The sequence below is a fragment of the Equus asinus genome, chromosome 1 (genome assembly GCF_041296235.1).
Source record: "Equus asinus isolate D_3611 breed Donkey chromosome 1, EquAss-T2T_v2, whole genome shotgun sequence".
NCBI lineage: Eukaryota > Metazoa > Chordata > Mammalia > Perissodactyla > Equidae > Equus > Equus asinus.
In genome coordinates this window covers 124,955,464-124,981,881 of record NC_091790.1, presented here as the reverse complement: position 1 = coordinate 124,981,881, position 26,418 = coordinate 124,955,464, and the positions used below count along the sequence as shown (strand labels likewise).

General features: G+C 36.6%; 1 protein-coding gene across 1 annotated transcript in view; it reads left to right on the top strand.

The window, feature by feature from the left end:
• LATS1 (large tumor suppressor kinase 1) overlaps nucleotides 1–26,418 on the top strand; it is a 41,086-nt gene extending 14,668 nt beyond the window's left edge. The window contains exons 3-8 of the mRNA XM_014850629.3: nucleotides 3,396–3,543; nucleotides 9,853–11,366; nucleotides 13,369–13,951; nucleotides 16,610–16,792; nucleotides 16,982–17,088; nucleotides 22,261–26,418. Coding sequence (XP_014706115.2) covers nucleotides 3,396–3,543; nucleotides 9,853–11,366; nucleotides 13,369–13,951; nucleotides 16,610–16,792; nucleotides 16,982–17,088; nucleotides 22,261–22,770 — 3,045 coding nt within the window. The 3' untranslated portion in view covers nucleotides 22,771–26,418. The remainder of the gene's footprint in view (nucleotides 1–3,395; nucleotides 3,544–9,852; nucleotides 11,367–13,368; nucleotides 13,952–16,609; nucleotides 16,793–16,981; nucleotides 17,089–22,260) is intronic.

The following is a 26,418-nucleotide window of genomic DNA, read 5'->3' as shown; positions in this document are numbered from 1 at the left end:
GTCCGTACCTTTAAAGTACTTAAAACTTCTTTCTAATGTAGACAGTTTTAAGAAATCTAGGGCATTGGTTAATGCCCTATTCTGTTGGCAATAATAACAATAATTTCTTTGCATTACAAAGATATGTTAGGTTTATTACAATCACACGTCTCAAAATTGTCACCTTATGACTTTTTCTTTTTTAAAGATTTTATTTTTTCATTTTTCTCCCCAAAGCCCCCTGGCACATAGTTGAATATTCTTCGTTGTGGGTCCTTCTAGTTGTGGCATGTGGGACGCTGCCTCCACGTGGCTTGATGAGCAGTGCCATGTCCGTGCCCAGGATTCAAACCAACGAAACTGGGCCGCCTGCAGCGGAGCGCGCGAACTTAACCACTCGGCCACGGGGCCAGCCCCACCTTATGACATTAATAACCCCTTAAGGCAAGATTGCCTTGCTAAAAGCACTTAGATAGTTATCAATCCTCATTTGTCCAAATAATGAAGGTATGGCATTATTTATACCCATGGTGATATAAAGAATATGGTAATTCTATTGCCTCCTTGAATCACTCATTTCGATAGCTTCCCATTATGTTGCAGAATTTGTTCAAGATCCTAACTTGGTACTTCAAAATTCTTATCCAGTTTTCACTTCATTATTTTTATCATTTCATAAGACCTAATCTATTCCCTTAGCTATGCCAAATTCAAGGCAGTAGCAGTTTTTTGAGAATATGTTTCTGGTGCTTGGTAAAATTAAAACCTCAAATATTTCAAGACTAATTTCCTCATAGGAATAAATTTTAAGTAGGATTGGTGCGTTCCTGGGGCACATAAATGTGCAATCACTAGATTGTATTTTTGCCTCTAAGCATGAAAAACAAAAGCATAGTAATTTGGACATGATGTTTTTTTATCACATAAAACTTCTAAAGTTACTGATTTGGTGATACTTTTTTTGACACGGGCACTAACACTCTTACTCAAGGAACATTGGTTGATATTATTACAGATGTAAAAAATATTTTAACATATAGCAATAAATATTCAAAAATAAAAACCAGTATAATTATCACCAAAATCACAGACTGAAATTCTAGCACATTTAACAAGAATATGGTTCCCACAATATTCAAAAAGGATCATGGGTCCCAATTTTCTTACCAACTGAGATGGGACTGCCATGAGATCGTAGCATAAATACAGGTATAGTTCACTTGGTTTAACCACTCCCTGGTGAATTTTAATTTGGGGTGATTTGTATTATTTTAAATTTGCACATAAAGTGAGATTTATTAACTCTTTTGTGTCTCACTACAAATTTGCAAAGTCTGGTTGGTGTAAAATGTGACCCCACTGTACCTTTGTATCAGTAAAGGATTGAGTTTGGTTGCTTTTAACAAAAATCCAAATAATAATGCTTTAAACAAAATAGTGACTTGGTTTATATAGCATTAATTCAATCTCTTAAAGCTGTCAGAACCTGGGACTCTTATGAGTCTCTTGAATTTTCCTTCTTGGTGGCAACGTGCTCTAGCACAGGTATCATATCTATTGTCTAGGAAACAGGATGCAGGAAGGACCAGTACCTAAATCAGAGATAACATTCTTCCATAAGTCCTTGCTTTTGTCTCATTGGTCTGAATCATCATGTGGCCGCTGTAGCTATAAGGAAAACCTCTTCCAACAAAATTAGTAACTTTTTCCAAGAAAGGGAAAATGGATCTTGAGTAGACAACAGGTCTCTCCTACAGCCTTTTTTTGGTTGGTCTCACACTCAACTCCAGTCATTTCATGTAGGAGGATCTTCTGTCAGTAGCTCCTTCACCCATTAGTCTTACTAAGCCATTTTTCATTTATAGTATCATTTGAAATACTAAATCCTCTAGGACAAGTAAGTACCTGCTTCCCTCTTGAAAAATGCATATCACTATACTTTCTGCATGTTAGTGTATAATTTATGTTTCCATATAAAGGACAAGGAGTAGAGCAAGAGGACAACCCACGTCTGAGCTCCAGGCACTGTGCTTTTACATGTTTTTTTATTTAACCCTCACTTCAACTCTGTGAGTGTATTACAGATAAAAAAAAAAAATTGAGCTCTGAAATGTTAAATAACTTGCTAAAGTTCACACACTCTTTTTTTTTTTTTTAAAAGATTGGCACCTGGGGGCCAGCCCCATGGCCGAGTGGTTAGGTTTGCGTGCTCTGCTGCAGCGGCCTAGGGTTTCACCGGTTCAAATCCTGGGTGCAGACATGGCACTGCTCATCAGGCCATGCTGGGGCGGTGTCCCACATGCCACAACTGGTAGGACCCACAACTAAAAATGCACAACTATGTACCGGGTGGCTTTGGGAGAAAAGGGAAAAACAAAATCTTTAAAAAATGATAATAATAATAAAAATAAATAAATAAAGATTGGCACCTGAACTAACAACTGTTGCTGATCTTCCTTTTTTTTTTTTGCTTCTTCTCCCCAAATCCTCCCATAATTGTATATTTTTTTAGTTGTGGGTCCTTCTAGTTGTAGCATGTCGGACGCCGCCTCAACGTGTCCTGATGAGTGGTGCCATGTCCATGCCCAGGATCCAAACCAGCGAAACCCCGGGCCGCCGAAGCAGATTGCACGAACTTAACCACTCGGCCACGGGGCCGGCCCCAGTTCACACACTTCTAAAGTAGGGCACACAAATGTACAATCACTGGACTGTATTTTTGCTTCTAAGCATGAAAAACAAAAGCACAGTACTGGGAGGCTACTAGAACTCAAACTCAGTTCTATTTGATTCCAAACTCTCTGCTTTTTCCCTTATACCATCTAGCCTACTAAAGTCTTTATCACATAATCATATACAGGCTAAGTGTCTTTCTTCTACCATTTGTCCCCTATTTTTGTCCTTATAAATAAAGTTCTCTAAAAATGTAAGCTCTAAAAGGATAGGAACCAGAATTACATAGCTTTTTTACTAGTAAACACAGTGGCAAAGGTGCTTCGTAAAATCTTTAACGACACGAGTAGCTTCCAGTATTTTGATTGATACTTTTTTAACAGTCTGATAGTCTGTTTGTTTATATAAGAATGAAATTAAGAATGAGAAATAATCAGAATCATGTTGCTATGATTGTACCAAGAAGTTGTTAATCCTAGAAGAAAACAGTAATATGTTACATGAAGATAAAAATATTAAAGAAACATTTGAAGGATTTGAGGGTTTGTTATGTTTTCTTTAGAAATTTGAGATTGTATGGATTTTTATAGTAGTTTTACAAAGAGGATATTAATATATGGTTTGGGGCGTTTTTCTTCATAATTATGAATTTGTCTAGTGGAACATCATATTGCTTTTTGTCTCTTACTATTTTTTAATTATAAGATTTAAATTTTGTTTCTTTTTTTAAAACTTCATATCAGGATATGGTTATACAAGCTCTTCAGAAAACTAATAACAGAAGTATAGAAGCTGCTATTGAGTTCATTAGTAAAATGAGTTACCAAGATCCTCGACGGGAACAGATGGCTGTAGCAGTTGCCAGACCTATTAATGCCAGCTTGAAACCAGGTGATTAATCAAATGTTTTTTTCTAGTCTCTTATTTTATAGTATTGTTTTAAAATATTTAATTACATCAAATCTTTGGTCTTAGAAATTGTTAAAAGCATCACAGTATGTGAGAGTCTCAAATTAGAACGATACCATTGTAGTGTTATACCAAAATGAACTGGAGGACGGGCCCCTAAAGTTTCGTAGGTAATTCTGATAAGCAGCAGTCTAGGTTGAGAACTACTTGATTGGTTATACTGCAACTGAAATATTTCTTTTTAACCACAAATATCATCTTTCAAACTATTCTTTTTTTCTTTTTATAATTTTTTCTTATTGTAAGAGTAAAACACGCTCATCATAGAATATTTCAAAAGTAAATAAGCAAAAAGAAAACACCACAATTAATACCCACAAGATTTCGGTGTGTTTTATTTCTCAGTCTTTTTTCTCGTTGGAAAACTTGAGTAGTTTTATATGTGTGTTTTGATTCTCAGTGTTTAAGCAAACAATGGAGTCATACTAAAACCTACTTTACTCACTTAATATACCTTGCATAACTTTCCTTGTTATTAAATGCTCTACAAAATAGTTTTAATAGCTACATTAAAATAGATTTATCACATACTTTATTTAACCAGTCTCTCATTTTTTGATATTTGCCTTGTCTCCTTTATTTTTTGGCCATTATAGACAGCACTGCAGTAAATGCCCTTATATCTAAATCTTTGTACATTTCCGATGATTCATAAAAGTAAATTTTCAAAGACTTGCAAAAATTTGAGGTTTTTCTTAGATATTGCTGTCCAGAATGGTGTTATCAACTTATATTCTCCTGATCAATTTTAATATGAGATTGCTTATATTTGTAAATCCAAGCTCTTATCATTTTTGTATATTTAATGGCTGTGGAAATACTATCTCATTTTACATTCACTTTTTTTGATCACTGATGAGGTTGAACATTTATTGGTTATTTTTAAATTGGTAGTTTAATTCTTTGTTAATCTTGTATTTGTCTTTTTTTATTGATTTGTAAGAGGCCTTATTTATTCATTCTTCCTTTCATTCAGTAAATTTTTATTGATCGACCACTGTTTCTGGCCCTTTGCTCCACACTGGGTATAAAGTTCTTGTCCTTTTGTAGAGCGGACATTCTAGTAAGGGAGGTCAAATATTCACACAAATGTATAGAATTACACCTATATGTGTGCGAATAAGAGGGGAGAGTTGTGTGATACTATGGACTCATGTAATAGAAGGAATTTTGACCTAATCAAGGAGATTAGATAAAACCTTCCTGTGAAACTGATACTAGAGCTGTTATCTGAAGAAAGACAAGGATTAATGGGGATGGGTTTAGTGAGGAAGATTGTCCCTATGCATGGCCTCTTTGGCAGGTTTTGATGCCACATTCGAAGAAATGAAAGGGGCTAGAGCACTCAAAACAAGAGTAGGAGATATGACTGGAGAAGTACATAGGGGTCTGATTTCTATATTGATTTTATCCTAAGAGCAGCAGGAAGTTATGGACATGCTTCCAGCAAGGTAATGACATGATTAGATTTGTGTTTCAAAAAGATGGCTGTACTGGATGAAAACAGCTTAGAGAGAGCAAGGGAGGGTATCTGAATAGACTTGATAAGAGATACGGTAGTTCATGGGAAATGAAGGTAATTTGGACTAGAGAGATGGCAGTGGAGAAAAGTGAAAGAATTAAGCGAGATGGGAGGAGTACAATTGACAAGGACTAGGCGATAGCTTACATATAAGGGATGATAATGAGAGGAACGACTCTTAGTCTTTAGGCATAGAAAAATGGATGGATGGTGATATCGCACATTATGAAAGGGAGGGCTAGGAGAGAACAGGATTTGGAGGAGAAGGATCGTAAGTCTGCTTTTGGACTTAAGGTTGAGTTAGGCTCATTGAGTTATCCAAGTGAAGATGTCAGGTAGGGAGCTGGATATATATGTATCAGCCCTGCATATGAAATAGATCACCTAAGGAAGATAATGTGGACAAAAATGACGAGATGGCCTAGAACCAAGCCTATTATTTAGTAGCTGATAGGAGAGGATAAACCTGCAAAGAAGACAGAAGAATTAAAGAGGAAGCAAAAAAGCCAAGGTTTCTAGTGTCTTGAAAGTCAAGGGAAGAGAATGTGTCAAGAAGGGGAGGCAATGGTCAAAAATGCCAAATACTACTAAGAAAGAGGGGTTGACCAAGGTGAAAACTAGAAAATATCTTGTTGGCTATAGTAAGTGGGTGCATTAGTTTGCCAGGGCTGCCATAACAAAATACCTCAGACTGGGTGGCTTAAATAACAGAGAGAGAGAGTCGCAGTTCTGGAGGATAGAAGTACCAAGATCAAGGAGACAGCAGGTTTGGTTTCTCCTGAGGCCTCTCTTCATGCCTTGTAGATTGCCACTTTCTCACTGGGTCCTCACATGGTCATCCCTCTGCAGGTCCATGTGTCTGGTGTTTCTCTCTCTCTCTCTCTCTGTCCAAATTTCCTATTCTCATAAGGACACCAGTCATATTCGATTAGGGCCCACCCTAAAGAGCTTATTTAACCCTAATTACCTCTGTAAAGGCCCTGTCTCCAAATACACTTATGTTCTGAAGTACTGGGAGTTCAGACTTTCTGAATTTTGGGGGGACACAATTCAGCACATAACACATGGGCTAACGTTTCTGTTCAGTCATGGGATCATAACTCAGATTGGAGTGGGGTGAGGAATAAATGGATATAAGGTAAAGAACTCAAGTAGAGATTACTCTTTGAGAATTTTTCTCTGAGGATAGAATGAGGACATTAGCAAAGTAGTGCTTCTTATCTATGGTGAATATCTTAATTTTTTAATTTCTAATTCATTATGGATTAATAATTTCATAAAATACAGTAATAATGAATTATTAGAAAATTAAAAATTTAAATGACATACAAAATATAAGTCCAAATATTTTATTCTTACATTTAACAGACATAAAGTTACTCTATCAGATTTCTGTAAAAGTTGCTAAATTTTTACTGTCAACTTCCATACTTATCTCATGATGGGCTGGTATCAGTTTGTGGACCAGCACCAAATAACACTTGGAGGTAGCAGTCTATATGGGAGTGGAGGGAGAGCCTCATTATTGTTTTAATTGGAAAGACTTAGCCATGTTTAAAAGATAATTGCAAGACTCCAATTAAGAGGATGAAATTAAATATTCAAGAGGGAAGGATCAAGTAAGGTTCCTGAGAAGCCAGGAGAAGAGAGGATCCAAAGCACAGGATGAGAGATTATCAGCTTTACCTAGGAAGGAAAACAACCATTTTGCTCTAACAGGAAAATTATTAGGGAATAAGGGAATTCCTTTCTGATGCCTTCAGTTTCCTCTGAAGTAGCAAGTCAGCTAATCATGGTGGTTGGGGAATGGGGCAGGCAGTTGAGACTGGTGAGAGGACCGGAGACCAAAAGAAACAGTTGGATTTCCCGGCAGTGCTGAAGCCGTTTGATGATGCTGATCCTGAATTTTTGGTGGGATCCGTCTGCTCTTTACATCACCTTTTCTAGCAGGCATGAGAAAAAGTAGATGGCTGGAATCATCCGTGACTGGAGTTTTACTAAACATGTGCAAAATAAGATAGAGAGATAAAGGGAGTTCAGAATATTGCTGAAAGGGTAATTTCAATCTTGATCAGAGCATATTCCTCCTCTGCCTTTAGTGGCTTCTCATTCCTTCCAAACTCCTCTCTGTGGCTTCGCTGCTCTCAGACTTCATCTAGTACCACTCTTCCCCTCATTTACTGCTTCTCCAGCCATATGAGGTTTCTTTTATGTTCCTGGAAAATACCAAACTCCCACCTCAGGACCCTTGCCCAGTGTTAGATCATATGTCCTTTGCTTGGTGGAGCCTTTTCTGACCACTCTTCCCTTTCTATCCTCCTGTTACTCTCTAGCATTTGACACCATTTATGTTTCCTTAATATAGCATCTATCATACCTGGATGTTACCTTGTTCATTTATTCACTTTTTTATTGTGAGTCTCCTCCTCCAAGAATGTAACTTTCATGGGGCCAGAGATGTTATCTTGTTCACCAATGCACTTGGATTGCTTAGGGCAGTGCCTAGTATATAGATGCTCAATAAATATTTAATGAATGAAGAGAAATGAGGAGAGGAGAGAAGGAATGCAAAGGGAAGAAAAGTGATGGACCATGGATTTACATTGGCTAAAGTGCACCATAAAGAAAGAGGAGGACTGATGAAGTAGAAGATTAAATATTGGAGGTCTTGATGAGGTTGAAGAATGTTTGCAGTAGGAGTAAACATGAGGAGGAGAAGAAGTTGTGATCCAAGAGTATAAACTTTAAATTAGTGATTTTGAAAAAGAAGCACAGATGGATAATATCAAAATTAGAAATGTGATCTTGGGAGTGATATTTAGGTGGAGTAGAGGGGAGGAGCTGAAGAAATGAGAAGTGAGGGTGATGGGATAGTTTGTCTGTGTGGATGTTGAAGTTACAGAATGGTGGTAGGGCTTAGGGTAGACTGAATACCCAAGTTACGGGTACATGAGGGTGAGCAAGTGGGAGTTCATTAGGTGAGAAGAATGAACATGGCCCCCCAGATAGCATGAGCTTCCAAAGAGCTGGCTTTTTTACAAAAGTGTAAAAAACAATAATAATTGGAAGCATAAATGGAGAGCAAAGGGGTAGAATCCCTCCTTTTAGCTCAGTTTTTAAAGAAAACGTTAATTGCAAAGACCTGAAAGGAAAGTGATGTCAGCAGAAGATAACCAGCTTTAAAGAGGTGGTGGGAAAGCTTGGAGCAGAGGTTAGTGATAGAGGAGCATTTGCGGTTATAGAGCAGAGCATGCCTAGAGGGTGATAGTGGGAGGGTTTGGGGACTGGAAGAGCACGGAGAGCTTTGTGGGAGGTGCACATCAACAGGGACGGCAGTGTACTCTAGGGTTGCAGAGACTGACTTTTAACTGGTAAAAGCTGGGTGAGTGACGTGTATTTAGCTTCAGCTGACTGTCTGAGGAAGGTGAGACTAGCTTGGTGGCCAGAGGGCTTGCTCAGCTTGCCCAGAGTAATGACTTTCCCTAAAGTCATAGACTCAAGATGTTGCCCATCCTAGATGAAGTGGAGTGTTAAACTGTACATTCACCACTTTTATCTCCTATGTATTATTAAATATGTTTTCTCCCGGGATGATGTTGACCTTTCAGATTTGCAGATGTTTCTTGTTTGTTTTGAATGGTGATAAGAGTTTATGTATTTAGATCTGTCAGTCTTTTACTATATGCTGTCTCCCTTTGTCATACCTGGAAGACCTTCCCAAGAGGCAGAAAATTATTGGATCTTATATTATTGAATCTTCACTTGTTTTTCCTAGTACTTGTGTAGTTTCATCTTTAACACTTAAATGTTTAATCCTTCTGGAATGTATTATTTATATATATTGTATTTTATACAAATGTATTATATATCTTTTTAAATGTATTATATATCTTTTTACATGTGGCCAGAATATTTTAAATATTTATTTTTTTTTGGTATCCTGTATCTTCTTGCCTGTTTCATTTATTTGGAAATTCCATTAAAGAAAGACTCTGTAAAATTTATACCTTATTTAGTGTTCAGCTAATTGTCCCCTGCTGTGTTTTTTTCTGTTTTAAAAATCATGTTGAAAGGTATTTAAAATTAGTTGTTGCATCTATCATAATTACAAATGGTCACACCCTTTGGCTCAATAATGCCACGTCTAATAATTTATCTACTTAACATATATATGAAATGATATCTGTACAAAATTTTTCATTGGCTTTTTTTTTTTTGTAAAGCAAAGACTAGAAACAACCTTAGAATCCATCAATAGGGGAACTAATTAAATAAATTTGAGTACATCCGTACAGTGAAAAACTGTGATAACATTTTTTTAAAAGTGAGGAAATACTTTATATACTGATACAGAATCTGCAATTTTTTAATGTTAAAAGAGCCAGGCGCGATAGTATATATAGGAGGTATACTATTTACTTGTGTATCCCTAAGCTGTCTTACTGACATTAGTTACCTTCAAGGAAGAGGTTGGCTGAGGCACAGAGGTGGGTATCCTTTTGTTTCTCCAGAATTTTGAGCTAATGAGAATGTATTACCTAGTCAAAAATAAATAAAATTTTAAAAGGCAAAATAAAACCACTTACTAAAAGTTGATTTTTGTAATTCTTGTAAGAGAATTATCATTTAGTAGTGTCAGAATTCCAAGCTAAATTTTTCAAAAATAAGAGATTAAAAACATGGTTTTTTTCTCTGTTTTATGAACATAGGGAGTGTGCAACAATCAATTAACCGCAAACAAAGCTGGAAAGGTTCTAAAGAATCCTTAGTCCCTCAGAGACACGGCCCGCCACTAGGAGAAAGTGTGGCCTATCGTTCTGAAAGTCCCAACTCGCAGACAGACGCAGGAAGACCTTTGTCAGGATCTGGTATAACAGGATTTGCTCAAGCTCATCCTAGCAACGGACAGAGAGTGAACCCTCCACCACCTCCTCAAGTAAGGAGTGTCACTCCTCCACCACCTCCAAGAGGCCAGACTCCCCCTCCAAGAGGTACAACACCACCTCCCCCCTTGTGGGAACCGAACTCTCAAACAAAGCGCTATTCTGGGAACATGGAGTACGTCATTTCTCGGATCTCTCCCGTTCCACCTGGAACCTGGCAGGAGGGCTATCCTCCACCTCCTCTGAACACGTCCCCCATGAATCCTCCTAATCAGGGACAGAGAGGCATGAGTTCCGTTCCTGTTGGCAGACAACCAATCATCATGCAGAGTTCTAACAAATTTAACTTTCCACCAGGGAGGCCTGGACTTCAGAATGGTAGTGGTCAAACTGATTTTATAATACACCAAAATGTTGTCCCTGCTGGAGCTGTGAATCGGCAGCCACCCCCTCCGTATCCTCTAACCCCAACTAATGGACAAAGCCCTTCTGCTTTACAAACAGTGGGATCTCCTGCTCCTTCATCATATACAAATGGAAATATTCCTCAATCCATGATGGTGCCAAACAGAAACAGTCATAACATGGAACTTTATAACATTAATGTACCTGGACTGCAAACGACTTGGCCTCAGTCATCTTCTGCTCCAGCCCAGTCGTCCCCAAGCAGTGGACATGAAATCCCTGCATGGCAACCTAACATACCAGTGAGGTCAAATTCTTTTAATAACCCATTAGGAAATAGAACAAGTCATTCTGCTAATTCTCAGCCTTCAGCTACAACAGTCACTGCTATTACACCAGCTCCTATTCAACAGCCTGTGAAAAGTATACGTGTGTTAAAACCAGAGCTCCAGACTGCCTTAGCACCAACACACCCTTCTTGGGTACCACAGCCAATCCAAACTGTTCAACCGAGTCCTTTTCCTGAGGGGGCCCCTTCAAATATGACTGTTATGCCTCCTGTTGCTGAAGCTCCCAACTATCAAGGCCCACCACCACCTTATCCAAAACACCTGCTCCACCAAAACCCGCCTGTTCCTCCATATGAATCAGTCGGGAAATCCAGCAAGGAGGATCAGCCAAGCCTGCCCAAGGAAGAGGAGAGTGAAAAAAGTTATGAAAATGTCGATAGTGGGGAGAAGGAAAAGAAACAGATCACAACTTCCCCAATCACCGTAAGGAAAAACAAGAAAGATGAAGAGCGAAGGGAGTCTCGTATTCAAAGTTATTCTCCTCAGGCATTTAAATTCTTTATGGAGCAACATGTAGAAAATGTACTCAAATCTCATCAGCAACGTCTACATCGTAAAAAACAATTAGAGAATGAAATGATGCGGGTAAAGCCTTTTAAAATGCCCATTTTTATACTTGATCGTCTATTTACTTGGTGTTTATTTTAAAATATTGTGGTCCAATATTTTTCTTTCTTTTGATAGCTAAATATATTACCAATTATTTAAGTCAGTAAACATTAAAGTGCTTTTGATTGTAGCATTTTATTTTAGTATTTTAAGAATTACTCAATTTCCTGTAATAAAGTTCTTCACATAAATTAAGAAAAATATAATTTATAGTGTGCAGGTTAGGTGCACATAATTCCTTTATATGAAATTGGAGCAAAGGTTATTTTCTAGGTTTTACACATTGTTTTACAGCATTTTAAAATAAGCTAGAAATATCTGGATCCCGTCTCTTGACACAGTTATGAAACTTTTATTTTTATTTATAGGTGTTTTGGGGCTTGTGGGTTTATTCCTTACATTGATCTTGTTAGAAAGTGTCAGAGACATCTCCCTTCAGTTATTTCCCCTTCTAATTTCATTTTTATAATGTACTGGGAAAATGTGCTGACATTATTACACTATTAAAAAAGAGATCAGAATAGGTAAATACTCACTTTAGATTAATCTCTGTTGTGATTCCCTGTAGATCTCTTCACTGGATATTTGGTGGTACTATCATCATTGTTTTTGTCACGTTTACAGTTCAAAGATTTGACTCCTAATCCTAGCTCTATTGCTCAAAATCTAAGAGGCTTAAATTTGTAATAAAACTTTCTCACATAACTTGAGAGCCATTCTTTTATTTTCCTATATCTGATTTCACAATATTGTTATTCCTGTTATAAATTGAATTTTGTTAGATGAGAATTCCATGATAATCTGTATGACTTATACATATTTTAGCTCTTAGGATTTCTTACTAAAGTCTGTCTGTATGTATTTTCTTAGTTTATTTTTCCTTTTTCCTCTTCACTTTCACTAATAGCTGATTTAAACTTTTATGGTGTTGGAAGCTTTGCTGACTTCTGTAGCCTCCATTACTGTGTAGGCAAGTAAGATTTTCAGAGAAACAGTTCTATACTGAGTCTGGCATGCCACCTTCTGAAAAGATTTTGCATGCAAATGCGCATCCTAACAGAAGCATGAGGTTGCTATGTTTTAATTAGTCTTGCCATTTCTAGAATTAGACTCTACTTTTTAAATCAAATTCCTTTTCTATTTAAACCTTAAATTAGTTCTTTATTAACTAGCCAAAAATAAACTGTTCCTCCTTCTAAATCCGGGTATTCCGTGTCTACTTAGAAATTGGTTTCTGTTTTTACCTGTGTTTTGGTACCTTTGTAAGTCACAGTGACTATTCTTTGAAATGTTTCAAAATATCTAAAAAATACCTTGTGATCAAACAAGGTGTCCCTCTTAAATAAGACCAGAGAAAACCTTTGCATTGTGTGTTAGTGATGGCTGTGAGTCCTACCCTTCATCTAATATCTTGAGAAAGATAAAAGCCTGATTTAATGAGTGGTAGTTTAGAAAAGACATTCTTTTGTTCTGCATACATCAGTTTTTTAAAATAAATAAACCTGGAGTGGAAGAATTTGTTTTCATGAAGAATAAAATGGGAGGAAGAATATTTGAGGCCCAGGCAATCCACGAAGAGAAGCATATAATGAAGACAATCTGGTCATGTAATTTGGGAAGAATATGCATGGAGAGATAGATGAGGATGCATGTTAATAGATGTTTAACTATTGCACATTGGGAACATTTCTTTGGAGTGCAATAGAGAGGAGTAGAAAGCTGACCACTGGTATCATCTTCCTGCTCTCTACAGCACAGTCTGCATATATATACTCACCTTGTATGTCCTGTTAACCATCCTTTAAGCTGCACTTTTGATAATTAATTTTCTCTGAAATATATTCTAAATTTCTAACATGCTTTATTAAAAAGTATTATGCATTTAACCTTTAAATATATGCCTGATTTTTTTCAAGCTATTTCTTAATATTCACTATAGATGATAATTCCTCATTTAACATTTAGTTTATTTGTCTAGGTTGGATTATCTCAAGATGCCCAGGATCAAATGAGAAAGATGCTTTGCCAAAAAGAGTCTAATTATATCCGTCTTAAGAGGGCTAAAATGGACAAGTCTATGTTTGTGAAGATAAAGACACTAGGAATAGGAGCATTTGGTGAAGTCTGTCTAGCAAGAAAAGTAGATACTAAGGCTTTGTATGCAACAAAAACTCTTCGAAAGAAAGATGTTCTCCTTCGAAACCAAGTTGCTCATGTTAAAGCTGAGAGAGATATCCTGGCCGAAGCTGATAATGAATGGGTAGTTCGTCTATATTATTCATTCCAAGATAAGGACAATTTATACTTTGTAATGGACTATATTCCTGGGGGTGATATGATGAGTCTATTAATTAGAATGGGCATCTTTCCAGAAAATCTGGCACGATTCTACATAGCAGAACTTACCTGTGCAGTTGAAAGTGTTCATAAAATGGGTTTTATTCATAGAGATATTAAACCTGATAACATTTTGATCGATCGTGATGGTCATATTAAATTGACTGACTTCGGCCTCTGCACTGGCTTCAGATGGACACATGATTCTAAGTACTATCAGAGTGGTGAGTAAAATCATAAAATTTATTTGTACATATTAATATGATTTATTAATGCAATAAAATATATGATGGTATTATCACTACATGGGAGCCAGAAGTCCTGGGTCAGTCTTGCCTCTGTTGGATAAACATGGGTGAATCCTTTAGACGCTTAGACATATAAAATGAGAGTGTGTTAGATTCAATTATTTCTAAATATCATTCACATTTGAGTTAACCTCCTTACATTTTGTTAATTTGAAATATGTCAGACAAGGAACATTTTAAAAATAATTTTTAAGTAAAGCCCTGTACCCATCATTCAGCTTATGAACTAGATTATCAGTACTTTCAAAGCCTCTAAAACAATCACTTCGTCCTTCTTTCCTCCACAGAAGTAACCATTATTTCAGAACTTTGTAATCAGTTCTTTACACGTTTCTCTATACTTTTACCACATGGGTACACATCCCTAAATGATATATTATTTCATTTTGTCTACTCTTGAAACTTTATTTAAATGTAATCATTGTATATATATTCTGTGTTGACTTCTATATGTTTGAGGTTCATCTATGTTATTGCATATAACATGTATTTTCACTGCTATTTAGGATTCCATTGTATATTACACAACTTATTTAACCATAAGTGCTTTATGTACATGATCCTGGTTAGTCCTCACAATGTCCTTGTGAGGCAGGATGAAGAAGCTGAGGCTTAGTTAGATGAAGAAACTTGCCCAAGGTCAGACAGAAAATTAGGGTAAGGGCTAGGCTTTGAACCCAGGTTTGTCTGATTACAGGGACCATGTTATTTCTACTACACCACACTGCCTCACCAAGATCCCTTCAAGTGCTAGTGAAAGTGTAAGTTGATCTGACATTTGTTGAATACTTTCTATGACTAGGTGCTTGACATATTCTAATTTAATGCTCACAGCAACCCTCTGAAGTATCATTAGCCTCCTGTGCTTCTGTGATCACAGGCAGATTGACATTAAAGGGACAGATCTGAGACACCTGAACCTACTTTAATATTCAGCTTAATGTAATTTAATTTCTCCCCAGATTCACCTGATTACTTCAGGACTCTTCTTAAAAATATGATTCTTAAGCTCTGTTCTAGTCTTCTGATTGAAAATCTTCACCAGGGGGAGGAAATTTTATTTTAATAAAACAACCCAGAAGATTATTACAGTTAGGTTAATTTCTGATACATTTTTCTAGGTGATTTCATCCAGTCATGGCTTTAAATACCATCTCTGTTATCAGTAACTTGTAAATCTTTCTCTCTAGAAATGGCCTCTCCCTTTTATATGGATTTCTGATAGGCCTTTCAAACTTAACATTGCCAATAAACAACTCTTAATTTCTCCCCCTCATATTTGTTCCCCTTCCTGTCTGCCATTTTAGGAAATTGTAGCACCACCCCCACCTAGTTATCCTTGATTCTTTTTTCCCCCACATTCCCCGCCATCTAATCATAAGTTCTCCTTACTTTACCTTTAAATATATCCTGAGTTTGTTCACTTTTCTCCATCTCCATTATTACCATCATTGTCCAAGCTTAACTGGAATAGCCTCTGAACTGCTCTATTCATTCTTGTCCTCCCCGAAATCTGTTCTCCACACGTGTAGCAGTTAGTTTTCTTTTTTAAACATGAATCAGATCTTGTCATTCTCTTGCTCTAAACTCTCTGGTGTTTCCCCCCTGTACTGAGAGGAAAAGGCAAACCATTTCTTTTGCTTACAAAACCCACGTGCACTGGCTCCCACTCCATATCCTCCCATTCTCCCCTAGGTTAAGCACACTGATCTCTCTGTCGCTGTTGTTTCTGGGTAGAATACCTTGCCCTGGTCTTCACATGGTTGAGTCCCTCTTGTTTATTACAAATGTCACCTCAATTGCTCTCCCCTAACCACCCTAGCACATTTGTCACATCACCCCATGTTGATTCTCCATGTGGGACACATCACTGTGTGGTTTTTTTTTTTTTGAGGAAGATTAGCCCTGAGCTAACTGCTGCCAATCCTCCTCTTTTTGGTGAGGAAGACTGGCCCTGAGCTAACATCCATGCCCATCTTCCTTTACTTTATATGTGGGATGCCTACCACAGCATGGCTTGATGAGCAGTGCCATGTCAGCACCCAGGATCCGAACCGGTGAACCCCGGGCCACCAAGAAACAGAACGTGCGAACTAAACTGCTGCACCACTGGGCCGGCCCCTCACTGTTTCTTATATATGTATTTGTTGTTTTTCTCACCTACAGAGAAACTGCCTGAGAGAAGAACCCTGTCTTTCTTATTTATCGTTGTCACCTGTTGATTGAATGAAATACTGATCTAATTTGTTTGAAACTTTGTGCAGAGTAGTAATGGGGAGCAGTCTGAATAACAAACTCTAATCCTTCCTACTCATGACTTTTGTCATCATTTAACATTGAATAAATTACTGAATCTTAGGCTATTTTTTTTTAGTGTAAAATTTGTCCTGTTATTATCTCAGAGCACAGGCTCTAGTCAGTAATAAACAGAATCAAGTGACTTGCCGTACGTTATGTCTTAGCTTGTCACAAGGGGAGAGTGTTGTTAACTCTAAGCCATGATGTCAAAAGATTAAACAGACTTTAGGTTTATTCTTGTTCCTGTCACTTTTTTATTTTTTTTAAACTACACAGGTGACCATCCACGGCAAGACAGCATGGATTTCAGTAATGAATGGGGTGACCCCTCTAACTGTCGATGTGGAGACAGACTGAAGCCGCTAGAGCGGAGAGCTGCACGCCAGCACCAGCGATGTCTAGCACATTCCTTGGTTGGGACTCCCAATTATATTGCACCTGAAGTGTTGTTACGAACAGGTAAAACATTTGTTTCATAAATAATCTCAGTAAGACCAGCTGAAATTTACATTAGAATACAGCTTATTTTGGGGGTTTTTAATAAAAGGGTTTTACAGTATAAATTGGTGACAATATTAATTTTGATTGTCTTACTTTGGAGCACTTTTTAAACAGTGCTTATGAATAAGTACAACTTTGTTATTTTAGGCTATACCCAGTTATGTGATTGGTGGAGTGTTGGTGTAATTCTTTTTGAAATGCTGGTGGGACAACCTCCTTTCCTGGCACAAACACCATTAGAAACACAAATGAAGGTAAGGAATAGAATCTATACCAAAAGAATTGTCACAAAATCCCTATACCATAGACCTTTTTCAGTCCTTAGAGCGTCTTAATCTGGAATTAAAGAATGAACTTGTAAGGATATAGGAACCCACTAAAATTCCATGCATGAACGCTAATCTCTGTCATCCCACTGTCATCGTACTCTCATGTCTTCCCTCCTTCATCCACTACACTCATATTTCATTTTCATAAAAGTCTCTAGTACCCTTCGAAGATTTGGTCCAGTTTATTCTTTGTCACCACTCACTTTGTTTCCTCCCATGCACATTCTAGCCCCAAACTATAAACAAGTGCTTATATCTCCACTTGAAATTACTTCTGGAACTCAAATGAGAAACTGCCCACAATTTTGACCATAAACTGTTCCATTAAAAACCCTTTAGTGGTACCTTTGTCTGTGGGTTAAAGTCCAAATTTATCCTGTGTTCCTTTGTTCATACCGTTCCCTCTGTCTGAAATGTCCTTCTTCCTTCTCCCTCATTTTCCACAACCCTCCCTCCTTTCGGAAGCCTGGTTAACTCCTGATCATTCTTAATCATTCTTTGAGGGTGACTTGAGCTATCATCTCTTCTATGATGCTCCCCCCCCAAGTTGTGACTACTTCTGTCACTGCATTTAATATATTATATTTAAAACTTCCCTTAGGATTTCTTTTAGTACAGGTCTCCTGGTAATGCATTCTCTCAGGTTTTGTCAGATTTGTTTGTCTGAAAGTTTCTTTATTTTGCCTTTATTTTAATATATATATAATATAACATACATATAATACATGTAATATAAAATATATATATATATGTATATTTGTGTGTGTGTGCATGTGAAAAATTGAATGCTTTCTCCCTAAGATCAAGAACAGGCAGGGATGTCTATTCTCACCAGTCTTATTCAACAAAGTTCTGGAAGTCTTAGCCCGTGCAATACAGCAACAAAAAGAAATAAAAGGCATATGATTAGAAAGAAATAGAAACTTCTCCTATTCACAGATGACATAATTTTCTATATAGAAAATCCCAGGGAATCTATGAAAAAACCCATAGAACTAATAAATGAGTTTAGCAAGGTTGTAGGATATAAGGGTAACACATAAAAATCTATTGTATTTCTATATTCAAGCAATGAACAACCAGAAACTGAAATTTAAAAACAATACTATTTATAATAGCTTCCCCAAAATGAAATAGTATAAATCTAGTAGAACATGAACAAGATCTGTATGCTGAAAACTACAAACTCTGATGAAAGAAATTAAGGAAGATCTTAATATAGTCCCCAGCTTATGATGGTTTGACTTAAGACTTTTCAGCTTTACGATGGTGCAAAAGTGATACACATTGAGTAGAAAACATACTCGGAATTTTGAATTTGGATCTTTTCTGGGCTAGCCATATGTGGTACGATTCTCTCATGATGCTGGGCAGTGGCAGCCAGCCACAGCTCCCAATCAGCCACGCAGTCACGAGGGTAAACAACTGATACACTTAATAGCCATTCTGTACCCAGTCAGCCATTCTGTTTTTCACTTTCAGTACAGTATTCAATAAATTACATGAGCTATTCAACACTTTATTATAAAATAGGCTTTGTATTAGATGATTTTGCCCAACTGTAGGCTAACGTAAGTGTTCTGAGCACATTTAAGATAGGCTAGGCATAGATTAGGTGCATTAAGTGCATTTTTGACTTAGGATCAGCTTACAGTGAGTTTATTGGGACATAACCCCATCATAAGGAAGATCTGTAAATGGAGACAAATTCTATGCTGATGGATAGGAAGACTCAACATAGTAAAGCCGTCACTTCCCTCCAAATTTAATCTATAGATTTAACTCATTTCCAATAAAAATTCCCACAAGGGGACTCTCAAATTTATATGGGTGGACAAAGGAACTGGAATAACGAAAACAGATTTTTAAAAGAAAGACAAAGAGATACTAACTACTTGATTTTAAGACTTAACTATGAAGTTACAGTAATTCAGACAGTGTGATATTGGCAGAAGGACACACATAGATCAGTGGAATAGGTTAGAGAATGGAGAAATAGGACCGCACAAATATGGCCATTTGATCTTTGACAAAGATACAAATGGAGAAAGGATAGTATTTCAACAAACGGTGTTGGAAAAATTGGTCAGCCGTATACAAAAAATACTGAACCTCGATGTAAAACTCAGACCTTGCACAAAGATCAACTTAAAATGAATCATAGATCTAGAGAAAAAACCTAAAGCTTTAGAAGAAAACATAGGAGAAGATCTTTATGGCCAGGGGTTGGGTGAAGAGTTCTTAGAAATTACACCAAAATTATGGTCCATAAAAGAAAAGGTCGAGAAATTGGACTTCATCAAAATTAAAAACTTTCAGTCTGCCAAAGATACAGTCAAGACAATAAAAAGACAAGCTACAGTGTGGCAGAAAATATTTGCAGATCACATATCCAACCAGGGGCTTGTATCTAGACTATATAAAGGACTCTCAAATCTCAACATTAAGAAAAACAGCCCAAGTCAGTGACCTGATAGACATTTTCTTAAATGTCTGGATCAAAAAAGAAATGCATGTCTGTGTCTTTACATATTCCTGAGGGGGTGGAAAGAAAGGCAGGCATCTGGGCTGGTCCTTCAAGAGAATCATCAAGACCAACCAAAATGCACACCTCCAAATTCTTGGAAAGTAAGGTCTGTGTTGCCGGCTCTGGCACAAGCCAGATGCTTTAGGAGGTTGGTACCTCTTCCTATCTTCAGTCTCTTTGCTGAGGCTTTGTCTTTCATTTCATTTCAAGAGTATTCATCCTTATTTGGAGCAGTTTTATAATGGCTACTTTAAAGTCTTTGTCAAATAATTCTAACATCTGCATCATCTCAACACTAATGTCTGTTGACTTTCTTTTCCTATGTGGGTTGAAATTTTCATGTTTCTGTATATGCCAAGTAATTTTGGATTGTATCCTGGACATTTTGAGTATTATGTTATGAGACTCTGGGTCTTATTTAAATCTCATGGAGAATGTTGATATTGTTTTAGTAGGCATTAAACCTGGTTGATTCAGGCCACAAGTTCCTACCAGCCTTTTGTGGCTTGTGATTTCAGTGTCAGTTTCATTGTCAACGTCTTCGCATTGCTAGGCAGATCTCTCCATGGGCTGCGGTCTTTTCCTTAGTTTAATTCTCAAAGTCTTTGATATGCTCTTCAGGATTAGATCCACACAGGTACAGTTTGGAGGTGAGCCCAGCAGTTTGTAAACAACTTTTTGGGGTCGATTTCCCAATCTCCTCCTTCTCTGCCATGTCCCTAGTCCTTTCCAGTTCTCTTGGGTTCCCCTTTTCAGTTCTTTGAACAGAAAGTCAAGCTTTATTTACCCTATTCTGCCACACACAGCTCATGACTGCCTGCATCCAGGACAAGGTGGCGAGAGTACAGAGAGAGCAAAAAAGTGACAGGATTCGGTTCGATCCATCCTTTTGAGACCACATGCCGTGATGATTTGATTTCCAATTGGAGAGGAAGGGTGCCCTCAGAGTTTTTGGTGGCCCTTGTTGCACCTCTGTTGTGGCCAGGAAATCCCTTTCCCACTCCCCAAGCTTGAACTAAGGAGGCTTTTCCTGGAGCTCAGTCTGTGCTATACCGCTTCAGGCTTTGGGCTACCTTGAGGGTGAGCCAGGGGATTCCAGAGGGAAAAAATGATAAATTCACCACCAATTCCTTGGTACTTCAAATTCTCATCTTCTTCCCCAATCTGCCTTTTCCTGTTTACTTTCCAGGGTCCTCAGGTGGCTGCTCCATGCTTCTGTCCAGGTGCTGTAACTGCGTTCAGTAGCAGAGACAGGGCAGAGTACACCTATGACACCTTCCTCAGGACTGGAACCTCTCTTTCTAGCTGCTTTCAGGATTTTTTTTCTCTTTAACCTTGGTTTTCTGCACTTTCACCATGTTTTGTGCCTATGTGTAGTTTTCTCTATAATTATCTTGATTGAGATTCACAAAGCTTCTTGAATTGTAGGTTGACAACTTTCATCGGTTTTGGAAAATTCCCTGTCGTTACCCTTGTGAAAGATTTCTTCTGCCTCCTCCTCTCCTTCTGGGACTCTAATTAGAATACATATGGTAGACATTTGATATTTTCCTACATTTCTCTTATGCTTTATTTTTTTTTATTCCATGTTTTTTCTTTCTCTGCTTCAGTTTAATTTTTATTGACCCATCTTTGAATTAAATGAATCTTCTTTTGCTGTACCTAGTCTTTTATTTTTTATTTTTACCTTAAACTAAAAAATCCTGGATCCTTTAAAGTAAAGAACTTGTCCAGTTGATCATATATTTTCATTTTCCCTATCTGAAATAGATGACAGAACCAGGCATAAATAACTACTACCATATTGTGATTTTTTTCCAAAATTCAAAGAAATATTTTATTATTAGCTGAGGCATCTCCTTTTTCTAACCCAGGAGAAGACCTTAAGATGAACAGATACTAGAAGAGGGGTTTATTTTTCTTCCCTGTACGGTAGCTGATAAGCTGCTATATAAATTAGGAAGAATGGGTTCATTTATTCACTTACTTAAATATGTGTTGACTACATACTGCCTTTACTTCCCTTCTTTCCTACTTCTCTCCCTTCTTTCCTCCTTCCTCCCTCCCTCATTCTGGTTTATTCAAAACCAGAATGAACATTTATTGAACATCTATTAATTATATGCCAGGCAATTTGCCGAGCACTGGGAAGTAGAAAGACAAAACATGGTCTCTATTATCCTTATGGAATTTTATCCTGTAGTAGAAGGACACAGACATAGATAGGTATCACAGAGTATTAGAGATATTATGATACAAGTAAATATAGAGAACAGAGGAGGCACAGTAGAAATAGTCATTTCTGCCTAGGTAGAAGAGCGTGACAGGGGAGCTAACACTTACAGTGAGTCTTCTAATGTGAGTATAAGTTGCTGGGAGAGGAGGGGATGGGAGGAAAGGTTATTTCCCTCCAGTGGTTCATTATTAAAGGCAAGAAAGGTGAAATACCATGCAATTTATTTTAAAAAACACCAATACTCCAGTAAAACCTTTTGGTATAAAACTTGGAGAAAATCTTTGTTTTTCTCATTTATCTCTTCCATTCTAATTTTTAAATATCTTCTTTAAAGGTTATCAACTGGCAAACATCTCTTCACATTCCACCACAAGCTAAACTGAGTCCTGAAGCCTCTGATCTTATTATTAAACTTTGCCGAGGACCAGAAGACCGCTTAGGCAAGAATGGTGCTGATGAAATAAAAGCTCATCCATTTTTTAAAACAATTGATTTCTCCAGTGACCTGAGACAACAGTCTGCTTCGTACATTCCTAAAATCACACACCCAACCGATACATCAAATTTCGATCCTGTTGATCCTGATAAGTTATGGAGTGATGATAACGAGGAAGAAAACGTGAATGACACTCTCAACGGATGGTATAAAAACGGAAAGCACCCTGAACATGCTTTTTATGAGTTTACCTTTCGGAGGTTTTTTGATGACAATGGCTACCCATATAATTATCCAAAGCCTATTGAGTATGAATACATTAATTCACAAGGCTCAGAGCAACAGTCAGATGAAGATGATCAGCACACAGGCTCAGAGATCAAAAATCGGGATCTAGTTTATGTTTAACCTGCTCGGAAATAGTTGTGTTGAGGATTTGCAAAAAGGCCTGAAACACAGGGTCTTTTGAGTCTTTTTGAGAGTAAAATTATGCAAATGTGACAGAGCTATGTATGTGTGCTCTGTGTACAATATTTTATGTTCCTAAATTATGGGAAATCCTTTTAAAATGTTAATTTATTCCAGCCTTTTTAATCAGTAATTTAGAAAAAATTTGTTATAAAGAAAGTAAATTATGAACTGAATATTATAATCAGTTCTTGGTACTTAAAGTACTTAAAATAAAAAATAGTGCTTTGTTTAAAAGGAGAAGCCTGGTATCTATTTGTACATATGCTAAATAATTTTAAAAGACAAGAGTTTTTGAAATGGTTTTGAAAGACAGTTTTAGTTTTATCTTGCTTTAACCAAATATGAAATATACCCCACATTTACAGAGCTCCTTTTTCTCCCTTCATAAACTTGTTTTTGGTACAGAATAAGCTATAGAAATTAAGCCATCATAGTGGTGAGCGTTCATCGGTTAATGATAATCTGTACAATTCACATCTTGGAACTGAGAACTACAGGGTTGAAACAGTATGTTCATCAGAAGGAAAAATAATGCAGCTTATCTTTTTTTTTCCCTCTGGAATATTTAACCTTCTAGCATTTATTTCTCAAGAATTACTGGCTTAAAAAGAAGCAAAGCACTACCATTTTTCTTTCCATCTTGATATTTTTAATGCTGCTTCCAGTTTTAAAAGGGAACAAAACTGCCATAAATCAAAATTTTCAACACTAAAAGCTAAGATCTCTCATATTTTACTTCAGAATTTTAGAAAATTTTCCACCATCCTTGCAGAGATTAAGTTTCATATGAAACTTTGATTAGAAATTATTTGTGGATACTCACTAGAAAGTACTTTTTCTACATAGTGACAGTTTTGATTATATCATCAGGAATGTTATAGGTTTTCTCTTTCAGAACAGTGCCACGTATTGTTAGTGGCAAAGGAAAATCTGGCTGTTTGGCAATATTTTACCTATGGGCAGATTAATTGGTGAAAAAATTAATTATTATTTAACTGTTAATTAAGGTGGCCGTTAGTAATTAGGAAAAGTTACATAGTGGTTTTAGTGGAAAATTCAAATCCTCCTAACTTATTTAAGGTTAAATAATATGTTTTTCAGCATGCCTTTATATATAATGCTTAGATTTTAAGAAGGACTTGTGGTTTCATACCAAAATACATTTAGCTTATCTTTTAGGAAGGGGAAAAGGGCTGTATTCTGACATCAGTTAAATTTGTATTTTATTTCCTTTTCTTAAGCTCCACTGATAAGGAATTGTTCTATCAAAACTTACTATTTATGGGTAAGAGACATAAATTTACGGATTTTCAAACTTTTAGCTTTCTTCACATAAAAGCTAATGGAAATCATCTATTAAGTAAAAGTAAAGGCACAGCTGTTCTAGTTGATTAGGGAGGGCAAAGAAGATTAGCTCACATTTCCTACCTTTCTATAGGTGGCCTTCTCAGAGCTCAGCTTGTAAATTACCGTGTAACCCAGTGTGTAATGGTGGGTTTTGGGGGGTCATTGGTCCTTTTGAGAGTCTGATGAAAGCTGTGGACTCTCTTTTCAGAAAAATGCACATCAACACATTCCCATAAATTAGTCGCATGCAGTTTTAGGGATTCTGGACGTGTTGAAACCTGTCACAAATTCTTGCTTAAGGACTTCAGTCCTATAAGAACACTGACACATTAAACTAAGAATTTTGCTTTAAATTTACTGATTAGTACTCAGATTAGCATATCTTGTATAAACACCGAGAATTTATGGTGGAAAAGATCTGTACCCTGTGATAAGATATCCTTATGAATGCCTCTCTCTTGCTGGTACAGCACGAAGACATTTTAAACACACCCTTTTGAGGGCACTGAAATATATGTTTGGCTTGATACAGAAATATTTCTGAATGACTTCTAATCAGAATTGTAAGAAAATGCACTATAATGAGATGGCAGTCTTCACTTCATGGAACATTTGATTAGTCCTGTAAAATTCTATGCAAAAGAAATTAGCTCCAGAACTTTTAGCTCAGCACTCAGATTTTTAAGATAGCCCCTTACTCTTCAGGTTTTCTCAGTCAGATTTATTTAAATTTCCATTTACTTTTACTTCTGGACTATGGTGCAATACACTACAAAACCAACTTTGTTGCATTTATGTCTAGGAAAACAGGTGCTGTCTCCTCCCCGCCCTCCCCACAAAATCTCTGTTGCCCTCTTCCTCCAATGTAACACACACTACAAATTTTGTATTCTTTTACGTTCCTCGGACAGTATATGAGTTTTTCGTGTTTATTTGAAGCAGTCTACAAGCCTTTAGTAGCTGAAGTTTTAATAGTTTGGATATACTTTATTAGCTGTCTTATTCCCAAACTATATCCAGTTCTCCTAGTATAGAATCTGGTGCTTCCTGACCAAAAAAGATGAGAACAGCATCAAAATCTGTATGCTCTCAATTGAAGTGGAGTGGAAACATTGGTCGTAAATGTTTTCTTTTAAAAATCATTTTCCCATTCATTAAAAAACTTGCTGTCTTTGTTATACTTACCCCCCCCTTTTATGCATATCAATAGTATTTATAAAATGTGTTCTATAATTATGTAATTGTAGATACTGTTATGTATTGTCCAGTGACATCCTAAGGCGGGCCCTATTGCTGTATCTTTTCTACCTTATTTGTAATAGAAACTATAGAATGTATGACTAAGAAGTCACTTTGAGATTGACTTTTTAAAAAAGTTATTACCTTCTGCTGTTGCAAAGTGCAAAACTGTGAGTGGAAATGTTTATTCTGACTTAATAATATGTTAGAAATTAGAGAATACAGTGGGAGGATTTTTAGATATTGCTGCTGCTGTTACCTAAGGTACTTTAGAAATTTTTCTTTAATAAACAAAAATAAACAAACATCCCTTTGATATTTAAAGTGAAACATTTAGCCTGTTTGTTTTAATCTAAAAAAGTAATTTGGGTCAACATACCAATATTTGTAAAGCGCCTTAATATATCCCTTTGTGGAAGGCACTATACCACAGTTTACTTTTATATTGTGTTGTGTATATAAGTATTTTGTATTAAAATTGAATCAATACAACACTACAGTTTTATAGAATAATGCTTTGTTAGGAAAAGGAATTACAGCTTTGCAATATAACTAAATTGTTTTGCATACTTCTGAATGTAGTAGATATGAATAATCAGCCTGTGTTTTTAATGAATCTATTTGTATTTTCCCAATCATTTTCTCTAGTGTAACATTTGCTGGGATAATAAAAAAAAAAAGGCAAAATTCAAATCTTTCAATTATGTGTGGAAAGCTGACTTTTAAGCCACTTAAGTATGTTGATTTTTTAATTCAAAAAACTTAGTCTTTTTTTCTCAGAGAAAATTTATGATAAACAATTTGATGCTTTGGAATTAAAATATATGTAACTAATGATGATACCTAGTTAGGTTAAGGCAAACTGAACAGAGTTAGTGTAACCCAGTAAAATGTTTTCATTTTGTCCAACATAAGTCAATAAATATTTCACGTTAAAGGCTTCCTTTAGCTTAGCACAGCTTTAAACCTTTTTAATTATTAAACTCTGCACTTAGTGTC